Source organism: Diplodia corticola (assembly GCF_001883845.1).
Source record: "Diplodia corticola strain CBS 112549 chromosome Unknown scaffold17, whole genome shotgun sequence".
NCBI lineage: Eukaryota > Fungi > Ascomycota > Dothideomycetes > Botryosphaeriales > Botryosphaeriaceae > Diplodia > Diplodia corticola.
In genome coordinates this window covers 331,192-353,914 of record NW_017971496.1, presented here as the reverse complement: position 1 = coordinate 353,914, position 22,723 = coordinate 331,192, and the positions used below count along the sequence as shown (strand labels likewise).

The 22,723-nt window shown below is 56.1% G+C and overlaps 5 protein-coding genes across 5 annotated transcripts; 2 read left to right on the top strand and 3 right to left on the bottom strand.

The window, feature by feature from the left end:
- Nucleotides 1-327: 327 nt before the first annotated feature.
- BKCO1_17000110 (nuclear elongation and deformation protein 1) lies at nt 328-2,797 on the bottom strand (the record flags this gene model as incomplete). Its single annotated transcript, XM_020271572.1, has 3 exons — nt 328-1,366; nt 1,418-2,303; nt 2,353-2,797. The coding sequence occupies 3 exons, from the start codon at nt 2,795-2,797 to the stop codon at nt 328-330; spliced, it is 2,370 nt and encodes a 789-aa protein (XP_020131727.1).
- A 694-nt stretch (nt 2,798-3,491) lies between these two features.
- On the top strand, nt 3,492-7,209 carry BKCO1_17000109 (fibronectin type iii domain protein; the record flags this gene model as incomplete). The annotated part of the gene is made up of 3 exons (XM_020271570.1): nt 3,492-3,610; nt 3,664-3,857; nt 3,911-7,209. The coding sequence occupies 3 exons, from the start codon at nt 3,492-3,494 to the stop codon at nt 7,207-7,209; spliced, it is 3,612 nt and encodes a 1,203-aa protein (XP_020131625.1).
- A 4,335-nt stretch (nt 7,210-11,544) lies between these two features.
- On the bottom strand, nt 11,545-13,021 carry BKCO1_17000108 (trna guanylyltransferase; the record flags this gene model as incomplete). The annotated part of the gene is made up of 6 exons (XM_020271569.1): nt 11,545-11,981; nt 12,186-12,361; nt 12,457-12,501; nt 12,567-12,698; nt 12,804-12,902; nt 12,969-13,021. The coding sequence occupies 6 exons, from the start codon at nt 13,019-13,021 to the stop codon at nt 11,545-11,547; spliced, it is 942 nt and encodes a 313-aa protein (XP_020131626.1).
- A 932-nt stretch (nt 13,022-13,953) lies between these two features.
- On the bottom strand, nt 13,954-19,451 carry BKCO1_17000107 (dna-directed rna polymerase ii subunit rpb1; the record flags this gene model as incomplete). The annotated part of the gene is made up of 5 exons (XM_020271568.1): nt 13,954-13,972; nt 14,025-18,931; nt 18,993-19,063; nt 19,113-19,269; nt 19,323-19,451. The coding sequence occupies 5 exons, from the start codon at nt 19,449-19,451 to the stop codon at nt 13,954-13,956; spliced, it is 5,283 nt and encodes a 1,760-aa protein (XP_020131629.1).
- A 715-nt stretch (nt 19,452-20,166) lies between these two features.
- BKCO1_17000106 (set1 complex component swd1) lies at nt 20,167-21,805 on the top strand (the record flags this gene model as incomplete). Its single annotated transcript, XM_020271567.1, has 4 exons — nt 20,167-20,236; nt 20,341-20,402; nt 20,453-20,682; nt 20,740-21,805. The coding sequence occupies 4 exons, from the start codon at nt 20,167-20,169 to the stop codon at nt 21,803-21,805; spliced, it is 1,428 nt and encodes a 475-aa protein (XP_020131630.1).
- Between the last annotated feature and the right edge of the window lie 918 nt (nt 21,806-22,723).

The window sequence follows — 22,723 nt, the reverse complement described above, 5'->3', positions numbered from 1 at the left end:
ATCGGCCTGGCCAAGCGCTTCACTTTCATGAACCCAGCATCAAACCATACTTTTGCTCCCTTGACTCAACACTAACATCATTCGGGATTTCAAACAGACACAAAACTTCTCAAGAGCATACAAATGCGTGCTAAGGCTAGAAACAGAAGCTGGGTAATTACAATAATCTAGCAACTCCGGAATGACAAGCGCCTTCGCAATGCTTAGCGTCTCCTTCAGACAAAACCGAAAGACACCAATGCCGTTCCTGCGCCATCTCTTATGCACCTACTAATGTCCCGAAATCAAACTATGAGTGGAAAGAAACAACGCCGTCAATGCGGTCATCTACCTCCGAGGAGAGCCGGGCTCCATGGTCTTTTCCGAAAGCGCCGGCGAACTGGGTGCGAAAGGTTGAGCCTTCGCTATGCTCGGGGACGGAGCCGAGTCCGAGTCAAGATCAAGCGCATCGAGCTGCCTGTCCAGTTCTTGTGCCTCCTCTTCGTCTATCTCGTCCTCCTCTTCGTATTCCTCTCCCTCATCCTCATCTTCGTATTCCCCTTCTTCGACCTCCGCGCCGTCGCCCTCGACGCTCTCGGCCATGGAGCTGGCCATGATCGACTCCTCCATCATCGAGTCCTCCATCTGGCCAGTCTCGTCAATGGAGCCCCGTGATAGGTAGCTGTCGCCTAGTTCCCCTTCCATCTCCGCCTCGTCCTCGCTATGCAAGCTCCTCCGGTCCTCATCCCCGTCTTCGCTGCTTGAGCTCTCGCTGCTCTCGCTGGCTGAGAACTCATCGAGATCGAGGGGCCGCTCACGCCAGTAGTTGAAGTCGGTGAACTCCTCGCCTCCGTTCTGAACCAACAAGCCAACAGGCGGGAAATAGTGGTCAACGATCTCGCGCATGCTTTGGTAGCCGGTCTTGTATTTGTTGAGAGACAACAGGTCAATCGACACCTCGGCGTTCGAGTTGATCGTAAAGATGCGCGTCGACGGAATGTTGACAGAGCGGTAGCTGAGGGCGTCGGTGAACCGGTTGCCGAAACCGGCGTAGAACGGCGTCTGGCCCACTGGCTTCATGAACAGGTTCATGATGTCGCGCAGACAAGCCATCTTGAAGACCTCTGGCTTACGCAGATATATTTCTCGGCGAAGGGCAGCCATTGTTCGGTCCGGGCTCATGATGACAGGCCCTCTGGGTAGTTTGTAGCCCTCTTGGACGACGCCATTGAGGTAGGCTCGGGTGGTGTCCGCCTGCCCGACCGACCGCGAAGTCAGATACAGCAAATTGTATCCGTTCGTGGCGATGTCGGTATAGAGCTTTGCGACCCCGAGATGGGTCCAATCGCGACCAATCATGTTCAACACATGACCCAATGCATCTGACCTATTCACATGTCAGCGTCTGACGTCACGTCAAAGTCTCACAGAAACATACTTTGTGATTGTCCCGTCGATGTCAGAGATGACGATTGGAACGTCGTGCCGCCAATAGTAGATGAAAGCCGAGCAAGTAGCCCGGTTCACTGTAAACGACATGGAGTTCTCTCCAGGCTTCAGGTCGAGGGACTTGAGTTGCTCGTCCGTGAGCCGTAGGGTCTTGGCAAAGCTCCGAGTACCCTCAGCAGACGCTTGATGGGGGCTTTTTGGCGGCGTGAGAAGGCCGACGCCGCTGTCCGAGTCGCGGCGCATGCGGTGTGACTGTGTTCCGACCTCAGTCTCGGCGTCGCTAGGCGAGTCATCGCTGTGATAGCCAGGGTCGCTGATGGCATCCGACGACCTCATGGCTTGAGGCTGCAAGCCTTGGATTGCAAGCTTGCGCGCTGCAGCGTCCTTTGCCTCCTCGCTACTGTAGATCCAGAGGTTGCCCTTTTCGTCAGCGCCGATCAACGCGCCAATGTCGTAGTTCCCCTCGAGCTCCTCCGACAAAATCTTACGCGCCACAACCTCCGCCCGCAGAGCGTCTTCCTCGTTGCTCTTGTAGCCCGTCATGTCCAGCATCAAATCGCCCTCTTCTGTCACCTGCGAGGGGACGTTGGAAGTCCACAGCTTCTTCGACAAAGTCATTGCGCGTGCCACAGCATCACTACGAGAAACGGGGGGCGGACTGGTGGACCGGTGCTGAAGGTGTCCCGGCTCCGGCTCGTTTTGAGTGGTAATGGTCGGAATGTCGTTGTCGGTGAAGGCCTTGGAAAGAGCGGCTCTGGTGGAGGGAAGAATGTCGTCGCTGATGCCGCGATCAAGGGTCGCTGGAGGGTGATCCATGCTGATGCTAGGAAAGTCCATAGAGGCATTCTCGGCCAGCGGTGAGATGGGATTGTCGCCTTGGTCATGTTAGCTGGTTGGGGTAACGGGGAAGCCGTGGGCGCTCACCGAGATCGCTCTTGGCCCTCGCCCTGAACTCGCCCGGGCGGTCATTTTGCGCGTCGATGGCTAGACTTAGAGGCGGCGGCTCTGAAAGTTGGTCTGCGGAGGCCGGGTCTGCCTTGGACTCTGGACTCTGGGCGGGCGACACCAGGGGCGAGGTTTGCATGGACGCGGGAATGCTGTCCGTGGTCTCGAAGACGAAGAAGGCCTCGCCGCCCTCGCCCAACTTCATGGAATATGGCTGTTTCGTGCCATTTACGCAGAACTCGACCTTCTTCTCGTAAGGGCGCAGGAGCGAAAACTTGCCGAAGCGGACGTGGAAGGGCGAACAGGCCAAAGAGCCATCGGCGTGCTCGACGACAATGACGTCGATCGCGCCGCTGAGAGTGGCAGGGTTGATGGAGTTCCAGGTCTTGGACACGGAGCTGGACAGGCCGCGGACGTACTGCATGTTGGCTGACCTCGGCGCGCTCCAAGAGAAGGGGCAGGAGTCGAGCGCGGGGGGTCCGTGGGTTTTATGTAGTGACGGCGCCGGGGCGTGTCGCTCAACAGCAGCGCTTGTTGGGCCCGCGCGGAGCGCGCAGCAAATAGAAAGCGGTCGGGCTGCAGGACGGAGCAAGCGGTGGCCTGAGGCTGGGGAGCGCAAGACGGGAGGGGCAGTGGGGTGGAGAGGACAGGAGCGCGGGCACCGGCTTAGGAGGAGGAGTCTGACATATGGTCTCAGAATGCGATGGTGGTGCCGAGCGCGTCACGAGCGTCTTCTTGGTACAGCCGCGGCAGAGCGCGGACGCAGCCAGGCGCGGCGACAGCTGCTGCGGCGCGGGCACGCGGGGCTGGAATGTTGCACGGGACGGTGGGAGCATGTGCCGCGGGCGCAAAGAGGCGTGCAGAGGAGGCGGCCGATGCACCAGCCGGTGCTCTGAGCCTTACCTGCGGTGTGGGGGACGGGATCGAACAATGGCATGGCAGGAGTGGCGCCGTCTGTCAGTCTGCCAGGCCCGGCACGCACCCGCGAAAGCGCCGGCCGCAGAGGGACGCCTAGCTCTAGCGCAGCGCAAAGAAACACCACCTCCGCCCTGTCGCTTTTCCACGACAGACACCTGCCTGCTCTCAGGCGCGCCCACATCCGCGAGGAGGCCGGTCAAATGCCTTCGCCAGAGCTCATCACCCACTTTCCCGCCCGCGCCGCCGGCATGGAGCCGCTGGAAGCTCTCGCCTCCGCCCCATCGCTCACGGCGCTGGCCACCTGCGCCGCGCTGCTCTGGTGCGCCTGTCGCGTGCTCCTCCCGCACCTGCAATTCCGCTGACCTGACTTAGGCTTGTCTACCGCGCATGGCTGGTCATGGTGATCAAGGAGGACGACCTCATCAAGCTCCTCGGCCTCGACGTCCCCGCAGCACCCCAGGTCTCCCTCGCAGGCATCAAGGCCGACGGCGCCGTTTTCCACTGGGAGCCCGCCGAGCCCCGCAGCAGCATCCAGGCATACCAGATCAAGATCAATGGTGTTTTCGGTGCGCTACTTCGCCCCCCGACGGCTGCCCGTGCGTGCTGACCGGCAAAGTAGTTGAAGAGGTTGGGCCCAAGGATACCTCCGTGAACGTCGCAAACCTCAAGCCGGGCACCGCCTACACCCTCCGCGTAATCGCCATCAACCACCACAATTTCCACACCCAGAGCGAGCCTCTCCGCTTCCGCACGAAGCCGCCTTCCTCCGACGACTTCTTCGACTTCGCCGCATACAACCGCGCCGTGGAAATCGCCAACGATGACGAGCATGAACACGACGAGAAGTGGTGGGTGGAGCCCAAGATCACCCCTTGCAAGGGATTTCTCGAGCCAACCTCGCCGCTTCCAACGCCTTCGGACATGGTTCGTTCGCAGAGCAACAGCACATCGCATCCAAGGAGGGCCACCACCGGCCGACGGAATTCCCCGAACACAAGCGCGTACCAGCAAGCTGACGACTCGGCCGACGACACGAAATCCGGAGAAACCGAGGCCCAGCTGCAGGCGGAGGGAGACAAGCTACGCTCGGATATCGCCGTCACTCGCAAGGCCATTGATGAGGAGGAAAAGGGTTTCAAGGACCAGAAGGACGTTTTCAGCGCAAAGCACAATGAGCTCAAGGACGAACTCGCCCGCAAGACGGCCGCCAGCTCTGAGCTGAGGAAAGAGGTTGTTAATCTTGAAAAAGAAAACCAGCGCGCCCAGGCCAAGAAGACGGCCGAGGAAAAATCTCTCGACAAGAAGCTGAGCGAAAGAAAGAAAATGCAGGATGACGTTCAGCGTTTCAGGGCTGAGATGGACGAGATGGCCGGGGAGATCGAGCGCTTTGGACAGAAACAGGTCGAGTATCAACAGAGCTCTGAACAGAAGGCTCAAGAGCTCCGGGACAAGCACTCCGAGGAGCTAGGGGTCATCAAAGCCCTCGAGGATTCCGTGCGGGAAACCGGTATTCAAAACAGAATTCTTGAGGAGGAACGCAAGAAATACGAGGGAGGAGAGGGCGACATTGATGCCGAGCTCAGAGCGCAGTGGGCCGAGGAAGAGCGCCAATGGAGTGATCGTATCAGAGGGTTGCAGCAACGCTATCAAACTGCATGGGCCACTCTTCAAGCTGCGGAGAGAGCATACAACGAGGCGCAGAGCCAGCTGCACATACTCTCACAAAGAGCTGCAAATCAACCTCAGGTCTTTAGACAGCCTCCAATCCTGGATGCAGCTCCATCCCGAAGGGCCAGCCAGAGGCGCAGACCCCACGCTGGCAGCGTTGGACAAGACAGCTTCTCTGCCGCTCCCAGCTTCTCCGTCACCACCGCACCATATAACAATAACAGCATTTCGAACATCTCGCCATCGGTCATGTCCTCTTCGCCATTTTTCAACTATGCCAACGGCGCAGTCCCTATATCGAATCGCGAAAGTAGCTTTTCACCTGCCGAAATCGAAATGCTCACCGGTGGCGCGCCTATGAGCCCGAATGCTGGTGCACTTCTTCCGTCGGACCTGTTTGCCGGTGAAACTGACCGATCTGCCGATGAGGGAGAATCTGACTTCAGGCCTGATCTCGACGAAGACAGACATTCTTCGGGATCATTTGGCAGAGGTCCCGATGCTCTTGCTATTCCGGGTCTGGGCGCACACCAAGCCCGAGAAACAGCGAACAGGAGCCCCAGCTCCCCGGCGTCTGCTCAAAGTCGATCTCCTAGCCTTTTTGCGAGCCCACGAGCTAGTTCGAATCAACTTCCCATCGGATACCCGTCTCAGGACTCCGGCAAGGAAGCCGACGCACTCTCAGTGAAGTCGCTTTCTGGGTCTGCCCGACACGTCGGGGGTTCGATGCTGCAAAGCAGGTTCGGTCAGCTGTTCAGCCGTCAAAGAGGTAAGACGCTCTCTGATGAAGGACCGGCATTAGGATCGTTGAAGCCTAGCCAAAGTCACTCGATGCCTCGCCAAGATCCGGCAGAGCTGGATCCTATTGGAACGCAGAGGCGGCGTGGGAGCCATTCCGGCGGTAGTAGCTGGATGGATTCCATGGCCAAGCCTTTCCGGAGCTCTACAGGCCCGAGCACAGTCAGCCCCAGCCATGTGCAGACAAGAAAACGCGGATTCAAGCTGTTTCCTGGTAAGGAGGATGAGTCGTCTTGGCCCGCGGCTTTTGGCATGGAACGCCCACCATCTCCAAGGCCTAATTCGACCAAATCTTTTGGCGATGTAAATCAGCTCCCACGACCCTCGACAGAGAGCTCCCAACGTTTCGGATGGGGGCCAGCCGAGCCACCTGCACAGCGGTCGAGCCCGTTGAACACTACCGTAGAGCTCGGTTATAACGCAATGAGCGGCTATTCGCGTCATCCGTCCCGGCGTCCCTCCATCCAGTACGGTAACTCTTCGACTGGTTTGGGTTATGAAGATATCGTGGAGGATAATTATGACTACGGGCCGGTAATGCGATCTCAAGCGCCTATTGGCACTCGTCCTCCATCGCAACCGCAACAGCAACCGCAACCAGCACCAGCGACGCCTCCGAGCGGGAAGCTGAACCCTGCTGCGCCCGTGTTCAAGGGCCTGTGGGATCGTTCCGCGGACAAGAATTCGATTCCAAAGTCCGAGAGTTTCGACGCCACCGCCGAGGAAGCCAGACCATCGGCCACTGCAGCAACAGACTTCGCCACGTCCGTCTCATCCACCGTGCCCACGGTCGAGCCGCCCGAGTCGCCCAGCGACGTGCTGGCCAACCTCGACGTCTCGCCGATTTCGATGCGCAAGTCGCGCGACGGCCGCGCCAGCACCGTCACGTCCAACGCCGAGACGGCATCGCTTTCACTCTCGGCTTCGTGGAGCCCGCGCGCCTCGCTCGACCGGTCCGAGTCGCGCAACACGTCGGAAAGTCTGGCGGGCACGTCTGTGGGCAAGGAGTCCTGGATGAGCAAGCTCTCGCGCAAGGGCAGCTCGTCCAAGTTCCAGCTCCCGGGTTTCGGCAGCATCAGCGGCGGCAGCAGCAAGGACAAGGGGTCTTCGGCTAGCAGCTTCTTCTCCCGCTCGCCCCGCGTGGACAGAGACCACAACAACGACGAGCATGACGACGATAGCGCTGCTGGCACAGAGCCGCCGACGCCCGGCTTTGTGTCGAGCTTCGCCAACAGTGCGTCTAGTAGCCCGTACATTGGCGGAGGCGACGGGCGCGAGAGAAGCAAGGAAGAGAAGAAGGCGGACCGGAGCAGTGGGCTTAGTTGGAGCAGCTTGCGTAGGAAGAAGAAGAGTAGCGAAAAGGCGCCGAGCATCAACGAAAGTATCGCGAGTGAGCGCGAGGGGGATGAGAGAGATGAAGGTGCTGAGGGATTGGGCGTGAGTGGGGCTTGATCTTTTGGGATGAACTCTGTCATCTCATTGCTCTGCATCGGTACATAGACCACTTGAGACTATAAAAAAAGCGGGATTTCGGGATTTCTCAAAGGATGGGAATTGAATATCAAGGGAAATTGAGGTCAAGCATCAGGGCGTTCATTTGGTTTATGGCTTTCTTTTCAGTATTTTTTTCCTGCTGCGAACCAGTGAGCGAGCAAGTCAGCATAGACAGCGAGCGAGCAATCGAGTCTTCAGTCTTCCACTCTTTATGTTCGCGTCGTCATTTGAAGCTATTAGACTTCAGCGTGGTATTTTTGTTCGGTTAGGGTTGACGTTGAGAGCTAAGTCAGGGACCGATTTTTTTTAACAGTATATGTTTGAAGTATTTCACCTTCTAAATCACGTAAAGCTGACTATAGGTCGCAAGATAGACCGAGATACTTCTCTACAAAACCTCCACCCCATCCACCACGCCCTCCCTCCCTCTCCGCCCTCCAAACCTTCAGCGGCAACGGTTCCGGAATTCAAATAAAAATGCTTCCACCCTCGCCTGGTCGTCCCACCACCACCATCTTCCAACGCGAACCCATGCCGTTGCGTACCTGGTGCAGCACGAGGCCATCGAATTTCACATCCACGTTGATCAGCTCCTTGTATCGGGGCGACACCAGCCGCACCAGCCGGTGCACCACGTGGTACCAATCATACGCCCATACGAGCTGGGACTGCGCCGTCAGCTGGCTGTACAACGACACTGCTACCTCTTATAGTAGGTCATTCAAGCTATCATTCAATGTGCCAGTTTACGACTCCTGGCCTATCAATTGCATGTGGTTGCTTTCATCTGTTAGATAGCATCGTCATGCATCATGCTGGGTTCCTCATAAGAGCAAAGACGGATTATTATTTGTAGCAGTTTTGCAGAAACAGGACTTACGATGCCTAGCGTACAGACCCTTTATATGAAATCCCAAGATTTAAAGTCGTAGGTTATCATTACTACTGCTGATTCACTGGGCCCTTGAGTAGCGGCGGGAGTGGCTAAGGGATAGCCGGCACAGCTCGCCGACAGAGTTTATTCTATTGTTCATAAACATGGTAAGTCAATTCCAAATATCAACATTGGGGGTGTGGCGCAACGGTAGCGCGTCAGATTCCAGATACCACTGGAGATTCCTGAAGGTTATGCGTTCGAATCGCATCATCCTCACATGTCTTTTTGTTTTCTCTCTAGCACTTCGGCTGCCGCTTTTTACTAGGGCTATTTCTTTTATTCACATGAAATAGTTATGTTATGATGGAGAGAAAGTCAACTTCTTGTCGTTGTAGACGTAACGAGCCTCTTCCTTTTAAAATCGAAGTACTAAGCGAGTGAAAATTCGTAGGTTTCTTTTACTAGTAGGTAGCCAGGTTTACATGTGTATGAGCAGGAGTATGTTGCTTATCGCACGTCTTGAAAGCAAACTCTTCGGACTGTTTGGAACTTTTATTGTCACTGTCACTTCAGCATCCAGCCAGGCGTGAACTTTGTCCGAGTCACGCAGATAATACTCTAGCTCTCCACATCAGCGCTTCTTCTCAAACAACGGATCGTTTTACGTGGCATACGAATGGGTCTTGCTCTTTCTTGTGATTGACGTATAAGATGCACCAGACAGCACAAACAAAAAGTACTTACAATCTGCGTTTTCCCTCATACAAACCCACGCCACGCAGCTACACGCTCTCCCATGACTGCCAACACCAACGAGCAACAATTGCCAGCCCGCAGCAAGCATGCTACATCACACCAGCGCAGCGCTCACTCCGGCCCTCCCCTCCCCTCCCCCAAACGCTCCGCACACACAAAGCCAACCCCCCCCTATCTACCTCCCCACCCACCACCACCACCACCACCAACACAAAGCAAAAACCCATTTGCCTACCTACATAGAGCAACATCCAGAAACGTCCCCGAAAAAAGAAACACACAACCACAGCCACAGCCACAGCCACAGCCACAAACCACAAATGTGCCACTACCACGACACGCTCTACGCCTGCGGCTGCGCCTGCCAGGTCCTCACGCGCAAATGCTCGCTTCCCCGCGACACGACGTCGCAGCCCGGTCCACCCTCTGCCTGTCCGCGCGCGCGCATCGTCGCGTTGAGTTTTGCGAACGAAGACTGCGCGGTTTGCGCAACGGCGCAGGCGGTGAGGACTCGGAGGGAGGATGAGGAGGGTGGGAGTGTTGATGGTGGGACTGGGCGGGGGAGGAAGAGGAAGCGGGATGAGGAGAGGGATGGGAGGGAGGGAGTGGGGGAGGGACAGGAAGGGGGTGGAGGTGGGGTGACAGAGCAAACGGCGTGGTAGGTAGGCGGTTCCTTGAGTTTGAGTTTGGTTTTGGCGCGTGGAGGGGTGGATGGGTGGGTTTGTTTGTTTGCTCGTTCGTTCGTCGTCTCCCCTCTGTGTACTTGGTTTGCTGATCAGTTGGTGGATGGCGGCGGATAGGAGTATGGCGTGGGATATCCTGAAGACGTTGTCGCGGTCAAGGTATGATCGCGTTGGACACGGAATGTCCGGACCGGGGTGGGCGGGAGTCTATTGATGCAGCGAAAATTGTGCTGGGGAGTGGGGTGGTTCTGGAGGGCTCGGCAATGGAAGAAAGATGGGAAGTGTTTAATGGTGTTTGTGCTATTGTCCTGCGGCTAAGATTAGCTGCGTTTCTCCGAGTGTGTTCAAGACACACCCAGAAATCTGGCATGCGACAAGCAACGCCAATCAGTCCGACACTTGATTGTTGATACTATCTTTTGGTTTTCATGGGAGAAAGCCTTTGAGAGCAATCCATAAACTTGCGTGCTTTTCATACAGACAATGCCACGTGCATACACTAATGCATATGTGCTGTTGGCTCGTAAAACTGCTTCAGTAAGACTTGTGTTGATATAAAGAGTAAGATCACGCTCATGCCATCAGTCAACAGGTTTCATTTCTTCATTCGGTCCACAGTGAACGTTCACTGAAGAAGGGACATTCATATGACCGACCGCCACCGAAACCCTCACTGATCCATCAACACACACCTCTCTTGGGGTAACAGCACTGCCGCGCTGTTATGATTCAAGCAATGGCCTCGACATAGGTTGAATTGACCCAGTATATACTAGTCTCAAGGTACGTCTGAACGCGTTCAAGGAGTGGCTCTCCACCGATAACGCGCTGGGGCTGGACCACCATTGCCCGGTGTGCGCCGTACCCGAATCGCACACGCATACGCTACTAAACATCTGTCTTAGTGGCGTGTTATATAAGCCATGCTCTAAATACCACCAGAACTTGTTCTGGCCGAGCAAGACGCACGAGTGCGACCCGTGCAACCGCTCTAACTAAGAGCATTAGAAGAGGCACAGAGCCATCGCTGCCTCGCTACGTGATCTCGAGCAAGCGACAAAGCCCGAGATAAACCTACCGCTAACCTCAAAGGCTAGCACCGAACGCCCTTAGAGAAGGCGTAAGGAGAACAAGCAAGAAAAAAAGATGGGTAAGGCGATATCGCGTCGGCCACCAGCCGACAACATTACTAACGCTGATGTCGACCGCATGGCAGCAGCGTTCCACCCAGACACCACCGGCCGCCATGAGAGCAGCGGCGAAGAGCTCAGACTTACTTAGTCAGACACTGTGGCTCCTTCTTGTTTGTCATGATAGTTGTGACAGCTGTTTTGGTCCAGATCGAGAGATCCTTTGAATAGGTCAGTACCCGTTCAGTATCACAGGATGGTGCCGGATTGTACTAAAAGCAAGGGCAAAAGGGGTTAGAATTTCCACAAAGGGCCGCCTCGACCTGCCGATACTTCAGCGGCACCAGCGCAATGCTTCTGGTACTGGCCGGCGCGTCCCACCATCACACCTTTTCCCCCCAATGCGACAACCTCCCAGCAAATCTTAACTACCTTGACGATGGTGCTTCCACAACCGATTGCTCCCATGGAATCCTCGCTCACTGCGGCGCGCAAAGCACAGCAATTCGCAGAACACCTCTTTCTCTCTCTCTCTCTCTCCGCGCCCGTCAGCCCGGAATCTGAGGGATTCGAGGAAAACAGGAAATCGATTTCATCACTAGCTGGCTCGGCAATCTCTCGCCCGAAAGACTACATGCCCTTTTCTCTGTCTTTTCGAACATGCGGTAGGGTCGGAGCAACAGGGCAGCGGGGACACGTAGATAACCAAACCAAACAATATACTTCCAGTAAACTTGACCCCCACTTCTACTGACACCTGACTTCTCCTTTCCGTAGTCCCCACCTCCAGCGATATCCTTACCCCAAAAGGAAACTACACATGATCTCACACTCCCACCCTCCCACTTCACTCCTTCAACTTCCCCGCCCTCCCACTCAAGATCCACGGCCTCCTCAGCCAAAAATCATCCCTAATAACATCAACATGCTCAACCGCCACCGTCGCCTTAGCGCGTCGTTTCCTCTCCTTCTCCGCCGCCGTCTTGCTCAGCACCACCACCGCCGCATCATCATCCTCCTCATCCACGCGGGCCTCCCCCCCATCCTTCTGCTTCTCTGTCGTCGTCGGAACAACGTCGACGAGTTCGTAAGCGCGGAAGACGACGCTGCCCTTCTTGAACAGGTCGTCCTCGTTGTTGTAGTTGATGCCGAAGTCCTTGAACAGGATCTCGTTCTTGTCGGCGGCGACGGTGCCGCTGAGGCGCTGCTCGGCGGCGGCGGCGTCCAGGCCGCCGCGCTGGATGAGCGTCCAGAAGGTCGTGTTGTAGAGGTTGTTGATGTGGCCTGGTAGCGTTTATGTTTTTCTTTTGGTCAGTGACATCCGTCGACCATCACTACCACTACTAGCAGGGATGAGGAATAAGGTGGTGGTGGTGAGAGAGAGAGAGAGAGCTGGAAGTTCAAGAAAACAAAACGGATAGATGGAACGGATGGACGGATGGATGATGTTGGGGGGGGGGGAAAGCAAATCAAGGACGAGGCACGCACAGTCAACCTGCCGCCAGCTCATGTAATCGCGCAGGTTCCGCACGCTGGGGTACATGACGGCGCGACCGTCGAAGCTGGGCATGGGCGGCGTGAGCGGCGGCTTGCCGGCGAAGTAGGTCGGCCACAGGTGGATGTAGTGCGAGGTGAAGGTCGTGGCGACGGTGGTGATGAGCTTGCTGTTCCGCATGTCAGGAAGCGCGCATTCTATTTCCATCTCTCTCTTTTCTGCGCGGTGGGCGGACGAGGGTGTGTGTGTGTGTGAATGACTCACGCTGCCCGTCTCTCGAAAAGGTTGCAGTCCTTGTGGAAGATGAAGCTGTGCGCGCGGTAGACGTTAGTTTTTACGTTGCCGCGGCTTTTCTACTCCAGCTACACACGTACCTGTACTCATCACTAATGCCATACCCCAGCACCAAGTCCGGCAGCTCCTTGAACACACCAACGGCAGCCGCGTTCATCAATTCGAGCGCGCGGCGGTCATTCGGCTTCTCGAAGCCATATTTCGCCGTCAACCTTTTCCCTCCCCAACGTCAGCCAGCCGCTCGCCCTCTCCGCAAAACCAAGCGGGAGAAAAAAAGAAGAAAAAAGAAAGGTAGAGGGGAAAAGCAGCACACTCACTTATGAAAGCCCCTCCCATCGATACGGATGACAATCCACGTGTTGGGCAGAAGAATGTCGGGCTGGCACCGCTCGAAGCTCTTTACGTATTCGTATCTGCTGCCCTCGACGGGGTTCGAATCAGCTACGCTACCTCATTCTACATCCCGACTACTTCGGACACACACAGAGGGCTGGAGAGGGAGAGAATCTTGGTGCGCGTACTTGGAATTCGCCATGGCGGCGTAGCAGAGCCGACGGGGATGTGCTCGGGGTGCCGGGCAGTGGCAGGGCTGCTTGATGTTTGCAAACCGTTTGCGTTGTTGGGTTCGTCGATCGTCTGCGCCGGCCGCCGGCCCGCGCCAAAATTTCCTTTGACTCAGCCGCCCAAGGGTCGCGCGCAGACAGACAGTGACAGACTCACATTTCCCGCATCTTTCAACAACCCAAATTTTTTTTTGGCGACCACAAAGTCATTTTCATCATATTTTTCGTACTTAATCCCAGCCCTGCCTCGTTCCAGTCGATCCTTGCGAAAGGGACCAAGTACGAAGGGTATCTGCGGCTAGTTTTTTCGTCTTTCCTACCACCTAATCTTACGCTTTTTCTAAGCCATTGGGCCGAGTGGATGAAAGACTGAAAAGCAAGAAATCAACCCCTCCCCTCCATTTCACATGTAGAAACCCGTCATCCCTGTCATCACCCAGCCGTCCAGCCCGCGTTTCGTTTGTTTGTGCCTTCGCCCCGCCAATGCAAATTCCTTGGTCTCCATTCGCGCGGGCAAAGTCTTGTTAGACAGAGAAAAAAAGAAAGGAGAGAGAAGGGAATAAAACGAAACCGCCTGCCCAAAGGTTCCCAAAGAGGCCCCCTCTCAATCTGTTTTTGGGCAACGCCGAATTGCATGCACATGAAAAGAGGAAGAAAAAAAAAGAACCCAGTCCGTAGAACCCACCAACACCATCGCATACGCAAATTAAGACGGGTCTTTTGTAGCCTTGATAAAGGGCGAAACCCCCCAACCGCACCGGAAAAGCCGTGCCCACGCTTTCCGTCATCGGGGCCTCGTGTTTCTTTTTGTTGCATGATAATATTGGTACACAAACGCACGTGCCGATATGGGCCCAGTCAAGGGAACACCTGCAAACGCACTGAATGCTTTCGCTCACCGACCTTAGTCCTGACGCGGCGAACTACATGACATGTTAGCGTGCGTCGACCCATCCACCCGACTATACAACTTACGTAGGAGAGTACTTCGGGGACGTAGGCGAATACTTCGGCGTCGTGGCCGAGTACTGCCCCGCACCCGGAGACGTAGGAGAGAACCTCGGTGACGTCGGCGAGTATTGGTCGCCAGCAGGACTGGTCGGGCTGTACACCGGGCTGGTCGGCGAATACCCCATGGCAGGCGACGTCGGCGACCGTCTGTCGCTCCCGCTGCCGAACTGCGGGCTCGTAGGCGAATACATCGGCGAAGTCGGGCTGTATGCCGGAGACGTCGGGCTATACTTGGGTGACGTTGCGTGAGCCGGCGACGTCGGGCTATAGCTCGGAGATGTCGGCGAATAAGCCGGCGATGTGGGCGACGACGGCGACGTGGGCGAGTAAGAGGGTGACGTTGGCGAGTAGTTGGGCGACGTGGGCGACAGGCTGTTGAACGCTGGCGACGTCGGCGAGTAGCCGGGCGATGTGGGAGAGTAGCCCGGCGAAGTGGGCGAGAAGGCTGGCGACGTGCCACCGAACCGTGGGCTTGTGAGATTGAGGCCTGGCGACGTGGGAGAGTAACCAGGCGACGTGGGCGAGTAGCCGGGAGAGGTAGGACTCTGTCCGCTGAAGGGGCTGGTGGGCGCATACCCAGGGCTGCGGGCGTACGGACTCATGCCGCCGTCACTGAAAGAGCCATACGAGGTAAGGCCACCGCTGTCGTCGCCACCAGCCTGCACCATCGGCGAGAACGATGCGCCGTAGTCCGGACCCGCGAACGCGCCCTCGTGCGACGGGGAGCCGATGTCGTAGGGCGTAGCCGCACCATCGGCAATGTACCCAGGAGCAGCAGCCAGACCAGGCATGAGTCCATAGCGAGCATTGTCCGACGCACACGTGTTGAGCATGTTCTTGTCCACCATGATGTCCATCTCGCCGGTACCAGCAGGTGCCAGTTGACCCAACATGATGTTCTCCGAAACACCGCGGCAGTCATCCAGTTCACCGCACGCCGCCGCATCCAGCAGAATTTCGACCGTCTCTTCGAAAGAACAACGCATGAGCGCACCAGTATCCGCACGGTTGATACCGTGGCGAGTGACAGCCATGATATGGCCACGAGCCGTCATGACGTCGACCAGGAGCGCCAAGTGACGATGATTGACGTATGAACCGTCGAACGCCAGCACCTGGGTGAACTCCTTCAGAAGAGCTGTACGCGTGGCCTCGATACCGAAGACGGAGAAAATCTCGAAGAAGTTGTTCGAGTACGTCCGATTGGCATCGACTCCCTCAACCGTAAGGACCGCAGACAGAGCAGTACCAGTGGTGTCGAGGAACCATTCCGTGCAGTCGTTGGTCTTCGCCATGTAGAGGGTGCCGTCATCTCTGATCACCTGCGTCTGGCCGCTGTTGATGAAGGCACGCTCAATGTCCTCGACACCACGAAGGGTCAATTCGTCGAGCAGTTTCTGCTCAAGCATGGCAAGCAGCTTCTCATCATTCTCTTCGTCGTCCTCCTTCACATCGTGCTTGATGAGGCGGATACGGATGACCAGCTCTTCAGCGTTGTTGTCACTGAAAATGACGGCCAAGTTCTTGTGATATTCCTCCTTGATCCTGCTGGCGACCTGAGGAACCGTCAGGCCCTTGTCGAGAAGTTTGCCACGGTTGAGCACGACACGCAGGAGCCACTTGGACTGTGAGTCGATATCCTCCGCAGTATCATCGGGAATGATGAAGTAGGACTCGACCAGGTCAGAATCGGCCTCGATCACAGTCGACTGGATGTCGGGGTCATAGTAGAGCTCGACGCACTCGGTGACGGAGCGTAGCGTCGTGTGCTCAATACGGCTGCGAAGGAGCTTGGCTTGCTGCCTCTTCTCCGCTTCCGAAGCCTCCAAGGGAGTTTGCGTGTACACCTTCATGGAAGGAGTCTTGATTTGCTTGGCAACGTTGAGAATTTCCTTCAGACGTGGGACACCAAGGGTAACGTTCTTCGAAGACACACCAGCGAAATGGAAGGTGTTCAGAGTCATCTGCGTTGCGGGCTCACCAATGGACTGTGCAGCAAGCACACCAACCATTTCTCCGGGACTGACGATCGCTCGGTTGAAGCGGTTCTCGAGATCACCGAGAACGTTCTCGAACGCGAGCTTGTTCAGAGAGTGTTCGCGAACAAGACGCTTGAAAGACAACCTCGAGCGCAGTTGAGCCTTGAAGAGGAAGGTGGCGTTCTCCTGAGCCTCGCTCGACAACGGGTCGTCTCCACGTACGACAATGAGTCTGTTCAGGACCTCCGTAACCTTAGGAATGACGTCGGCAGGGTGCAGGTCACTCCGGGAACCGTCCTTGATGCGGAATTTGCTCTTCGCCGTTTCGATGATACGCTGGATGTTCAGCGGGATCTGGCGCTGGTCGTCCGCATCATTCGTGATGTTGCGGACATATTTCCTGTCTTCCTCCAGCTGAGCGAACTCCTCATCAAACAGGCGTTGCACCTCGATATCACCGGCGATGGCATCAGCCTGCTCCAGAATGTCGCTCGAGAGCGAAGTTGACGGGTCCATGACATTGACGTAAAACTTGCGTTTGAACTGCGCATCGGAGCAGTTGACGAAGTCGCAGCCCTGCTTCTCAATATAGACACCATCAAGACCATCTTCACCGTAGATGAATTGGACGATGTCACCGAGGGAGTTGCGGACGGTTCCGTCGTACTTGGCCATGACATCTTCAAGAGCCTTGACTAAACGGCGCTGGATATAACCAGTCTCGGCGGTCTTCACGGCGGTATCGATGAGACCCTCGCGACCAGCCATGGCGTGGAAAAAGAATTCAGAGGGGGTAAGACCACGTAGGTACGAGTTCTGAACGAAGCCTCTGGCTGCGGGGGAGTAGTCGTCCTTCGTAAAGTGCGGCAGAGTCCGGTACTTGAAGCCAAACGGGATACGCTTACCCTCGACGGACTGCTGACCGACAAGCGCCGTCATCTGGGAAATGTTGATGGTAGAACCCTTGGAACCAGAGGCAGCCATGGCAATGGCGTTATTGCATTTGGCTACACTTTTTTCGGTAACAGCACCTGCATCGTCACGGGCCTTGTTCAGGCAGACCGAGACCCTACTCTCGAAGGTTTCTCTCTTGGTCATACCAGGAAGCGGGTCGAGTTTGTCCTGCGTTGCTTCCTCTGTGATTTCTGAGACGAACTCCTTCTGCTTGTTGATGGCCTCTTCGATCTTCCCCGTGGTGACAGCGTCAGGAATGGTGTCGCCGATGCCGATAGAGAACCCGGTGTGCAGCAGCCAGTAGTTGACAATACGCTGAGTGCCGTTGAAGAAGCCCACGGTTGCTTCCCAGCCCTTCTCGTTGAAGACTGTGTGGATAATACCACCACTGCTGGCACCAACAATCTTCTTGTTGAAGAGCCCGTAGATGAGCTCGCCACCAATGATAACAACTCCGCTGTCATCAATTGGCGCGTGCGTCTTGCCAGGTTTGACCAGGTTGATGTCCGGAATGGCAAGACTGATGATCTGCTTTCCAGTCCAACGAGGACGGGGCTTCAAGATCGCTGGTTGAGGAATCACGCCATCCCAATCCGGCACCCAGAGAAGTACGTTCATAACCTGCTCCTTGGTGAGGAAGATATCACGATTGCAAAGCTTGTAGACACCGCAGAGCGTGTCCTGCACGATACCCATGAGCGGACCGTTGCGCTGAGGTGACACAATGTTGAGCGGCACCATGCAGAGCTGCATGACTTCTGCACGACTCTCTTCAGTCTGCGGAACGTGCAAGTTCATCTCGTCACCGTCGAAATCGGCGTTGTATGGAGAAGTGACCGACAAGTTCAAGCGGAAAGTCGAGTAGGGCATGACACGGACGCGGTGACCCATCATAGACTCCTTGTGTAGAGAGGGCTGGCGGTTGAAAATAATGAAATCTCCGGTGACGACATGACGCTCAACCTTCCAGCCATACGCAAGCTGGATCTCTCCGGCGCGCTTGTGATGACGAAGATCGATGCGCGTGCCGTCATCGCGGATGATGTACTTCGCACCAGGGTGCTCATTCGGGCCGTTCTTGACCAGTTCATGAAGCTTTGCAATGTTGTATGGCGTAACAGTCTCAGGATAAGTCAGGGTCCTAGCGATGGATCGCGGTACACCGACTTCGTCCAGATCCAGGTTGGGATCACCGGTAATGACGGTACGCGCGGAGAAGTCGACACGCTTTCCCATCAAGTTGCCACGAAGACGACCATCCTTACCCTTTAGACGACCACGAATGGTCTTCAAGGCTCTGCCTGACTTCTGTTGCGCTTGCGGCTGACCGGCGAGGTCGTTGTCCATGTAGGTTGCTACGTGCCATTGGAGAAGCACCTCAAAATCGTCGATGACGTGCTGCGCAGCACCCTCCGAGTGACAGCGCTTGATGCTTCCGTTGGAGCGGATGATATCAGCCAGCTTATAGGTCAAATCATCCTCTCCACGCATTCCCTGTCCAGTTCCATCTACGGAAATGGAAGGCCTGACCGGCGGAGGCGGAACGGGCAACATGGTAATTATCATCCACTCAGGCCTGGCAAAGTTGATGTTCAGGCCAAGAGTCACGAGCGCCTCGTCGGTGATCAGCTTGAAGATGTTCAGCACATCCTGAGGCTTGATCACGCGCTTCTCCGGCTGGCGAGCTTCCTCTTCATCTTCACCCTTCTGGGGCTTCCAGGTTCCCATCAACTTCAGACCGTCCTTGCGAATCTCAGGTTGGCGGTTTCCGCATCCGCCATGCTGAATCTGGGGCTTCTTGTTCTTCTGAGCACCGTCGTACTCCTCCGACGGTTGGTCCATCTGACAGAGGGTCTTGGGCTTGCAGACCTTCCATATCGCTTCGAAGCGGTTCTTCGGGTCTCGTAACCGCAAGGCATCTTTGAAATGTTGCTCAGACTGGAGCAGGCGTCAGTAAGAGCGATTCAACAAAGACCGTCATCCGCCAGGGATGACTAACTTCATCTGCTAAGATCTTGCCACAGTTGTGGCACACGCACTCAAGCAGCTTCTTGATCTTGTTGATGAAGCCTATGACGCGTCAGCGACGTGTCGACGTGCGTACTGTGAGAAACCTTACCAACGTGAAAGACGGGCGTATGCAGCTCGATGTGTCCAAAGTGACCTGGACACTCCTGCATGTTTTCACCGCAGGTGGCACACGAATACGCCCGATCAATGGAGCCAAGCTTGGGGTCGTTCAAACCACCTTCACGGGGACGCTGCTTCGCCTCGTCCTACAAAGACATCAGAATGGAATTCACTACGGATCGGAGTTGACGTGACGCACCATGGTCTCCGGATAGATGATGTGAGCAACACTCATCTCTTGGATCTCCGCCGGATCCAGCAGACCGAACTGGATTTCTTGAATGCTCTTCAGCGGCGCGCTAGACGCCGCGAAGTGAAGGTTCGCCATGTTGGAGGTATTGGGTCACGACGGTCCTGGGCAGGGAGCGCGTTGTGACGACAGGCGCGGTGGAGACGGCTGCGCTGGGTGACGGCAAGCTCACAGCGGCGGGTCCGACAGCAGCCTCGGCCTTCCTCCTCACTTTACGATCGTCGTGCGGACTCGAGGATGTCCTCTTTGTGCGTTGGCGCGACGGACAATGGGCCCGGGACTTGGCAAATGGAAACCGGGGCGCTGGACGCGCTGGCCGCACGGCGGCGAACGTGAAAGGCCTGCGGGCCTGATGCGACCGGGACGGCGTGGGCGACGCGATCCGGGCGCGAAATGAGCGTGGGTGGCGTAGCGAAGTCGACAGCGGGCGGGGCGGGGCCGTCGACAAGGCGCTCAGCGATGAAGAAGTTGGGATGCGGGTGGTGGGTGTGGTGATGTCGAAGTGAAGCCCTCCTGGCTCGCGCTCCAGGTTGGAAGTTCGCTCAAAGACAGCGGGTCGGCGGGTCCGAGCGCCGCCTGCCGCCTGGCTCGCCACAACTATCACGTGATCTGGAGCCGCACCCGCGCTAGGCTGATCCGTTGCAGGAGCCGACTCGCCGACCGTCGTCCCGCGCGAATCATAACGCGCATATCCAGACGTCGCGCCGCTCATCGCGCAGCTCTCGCCGCTCGCTCTCGTCGCCCGCCCTCGCCGCACAACCATGCGCGTTGTCTGCGCACCGCCGTCGTCTCCATGAATCTTCCACTGATCGACCCGGCTGTCCTGGCCCAGGATACCCCCGAAGCTCCAGCTGGCAGACTCCGTACGTCGCACGGCTCCTACTACGCCGCTACACAGATAGCGCGCGATTTTCCCTGGGAGTGCTCTCGGTGATCAATGTACTGACACCGCGATTACCCTACCCAGATAGCGGTCATTCGACATGCATGCGATTCAATCACCGTGGTGACTACCTCGCCTCTGGACGGGTAACCCTTCCCGGACACCGCCACCAAGGCCTAGACTTACACTCTTCAAGGCAGACGGATGTGTTGTCATCTTCGACCTCGAGACGAACGGCGTCGCGCGCAAGCTGACCGGCCACACGCGCCAAGTGCAATCGTTGAGCTGGTCCGCCAACGATCGCTATCTGCTCAGCGCTTCACAAGACTGGAGATGTGTGTTGTGGGATCTGAAGGATGGCAGGCGGGTACGGACTGTCAGGTTTGGGGCTCCGGTGTTCATCGCCGAGCTCCATCCGCGGAACCAGTGAGTCCACAGATGTCGTGTAGTATGCGCGCTTTGTATCTGTCTAACCCAGCGCAGTCTGATGTTCGTAGCTGCTCTGTTTGAGGACCAACCCGTACTGGTGGACATGGCCGACGACATTCCGAAAAAGCATGTCCTCCCCTCTGCCCCTCGCCGATCTCAAGTTGAACGAGACAACGCGACCGAAAAGCAGACGGCCCAGGATGCCAAACAGACAACGACTGTGACGGTGTTTACGCCTACCGGAGACTACGTATTATCGGGGACCAATAAGGGATGGCTCAATGTCATCGACGCGAAGACATGCGACATTCGCTACTCTATGCGGTTGTCCAATAACCTCGTCATCTTCATTCGGTTGAGTGCCTCTGGACGGGACATGGTTGTCAACTGTAGTGACAGGATTATTCGCACGCTGCAGCTACCTGATTTGACTGACCCCAAGCTCGACTTCGACAGCATGGCGCTCACGACCGAACACAAGTTCCAGGATGTCGTTAATCGTCTGTCATGGAATCACGTCTGCTTCAGCTCCACTGGCGAGTATGTTACAGCCTCGACATATATGAACCATGATATCTACGTCTGGGAAAGAGGCCAGGGAAGTTTGACAAAGATTTTGGAGGCAAGGGAAGAGATTGCAGTCACAGAATGGCACCCTCATCGCCCGCTCGTAGCAGCTGGCGGCATCGAGTCTGGCAGAATCTATTTGTGGTCCATTCTCACACCGCAGCGATGGTCCGCCCTGGCACCAGACTTTGTGGAAGTGGAAGAGAACGTCGAATACGTTGAGCGAGAGGACGAGTTCGATATCCAACCTCTCGAAGAGCTTCACAAGCGCCGTCTCGACCTGGAGGACGAGGACGTGGATGTCCTCACGATAGAGCCCGGCAAAGCAGAATTCGAACCAGCAGAATTTCAGATGCCCATCGTGCTGGACCTCGGCGGGAGCGACAGCGAAGATGAGGAGATCATGATCGGAGCCGGTCAATACCGCCGGAAGAGCCCTGGGGCCGGCAAGGAGTGGATGAATGGCCAAGATGGTAGCGGAGATGACAAGAAGAGCGCGACGAACGGCACGGCTAGATCGCAGAGCGCGAACAAAAAGCGCAGAGCAGACTAAGTGGCAATGAGCAATAACGACATGCTTGCATGGGAGCGGCGTTTGGGACAAAAGACGATATACCACTCGGTTCTGTATGAGGTTTCCTGCTTAGTTTTGAACGTTAGGAGTTAATCGATGGCTCGTGACCAGCCACTCTTCGGCGCAAATTTTGGTCATCGGAGCCACGTACCGTTGCCGGATAAGGAAAGGAAGAACGTGAAGGATTATCACAGAGGGTATCAGCTGTCTCCTCTTCGGAGATCCACGCAAGGCGAATCGCACAATAAAAAGAATGATCTTCAAGTGAAATACGATACTAAGGCTACAAAATATTCAGTGTCCCTGCTTCTTCGTAGGCTTGGGACGCGAACTACAATCATCCATCATTACTGGGGTCAGGCCTCAATGCTTCGATAGTCTAATGACGGTTCCATGTTCTTCACCTGTAGTAAATCGTTGAATGACATCACAGATCCACTGACGGTAGTACCAAGGGCCATCTTCGTCAACGAGGTCCGCGTGCTGTCCTGCTTGTTTGAGCAACACGAATGCGCTCCCCAACAGACTCATGGAGCTTGGCGACAAATCCGCTACGGAACTCCTTGCCCCGAAGAGCGCCACTACCAAAGGTGGTCACTTCATGGTCTTGAAGTCTTCGGCGGATGGCACCAACAGTGAATACGCCGCAGTCATACCCACCCTCTTGCTGTGGTGCAGCGACATTTTCGAGCATCCAGTCGCAGCTCTCACTAAACTTGATGAAGGGGACCCGGCTTATCATGCGTGCCAGTGCCAACAGCTCTTGGTCATACAATACCGATGGTCTTTATCCAGGTTTCTCATGTCATGGAATTGTAGACCTTGATGCGCTGTTTCGCGGCCTCGAAATTCCACTCACACCCAATGATCACCGTTGACATCGTAGACAAAGACGAC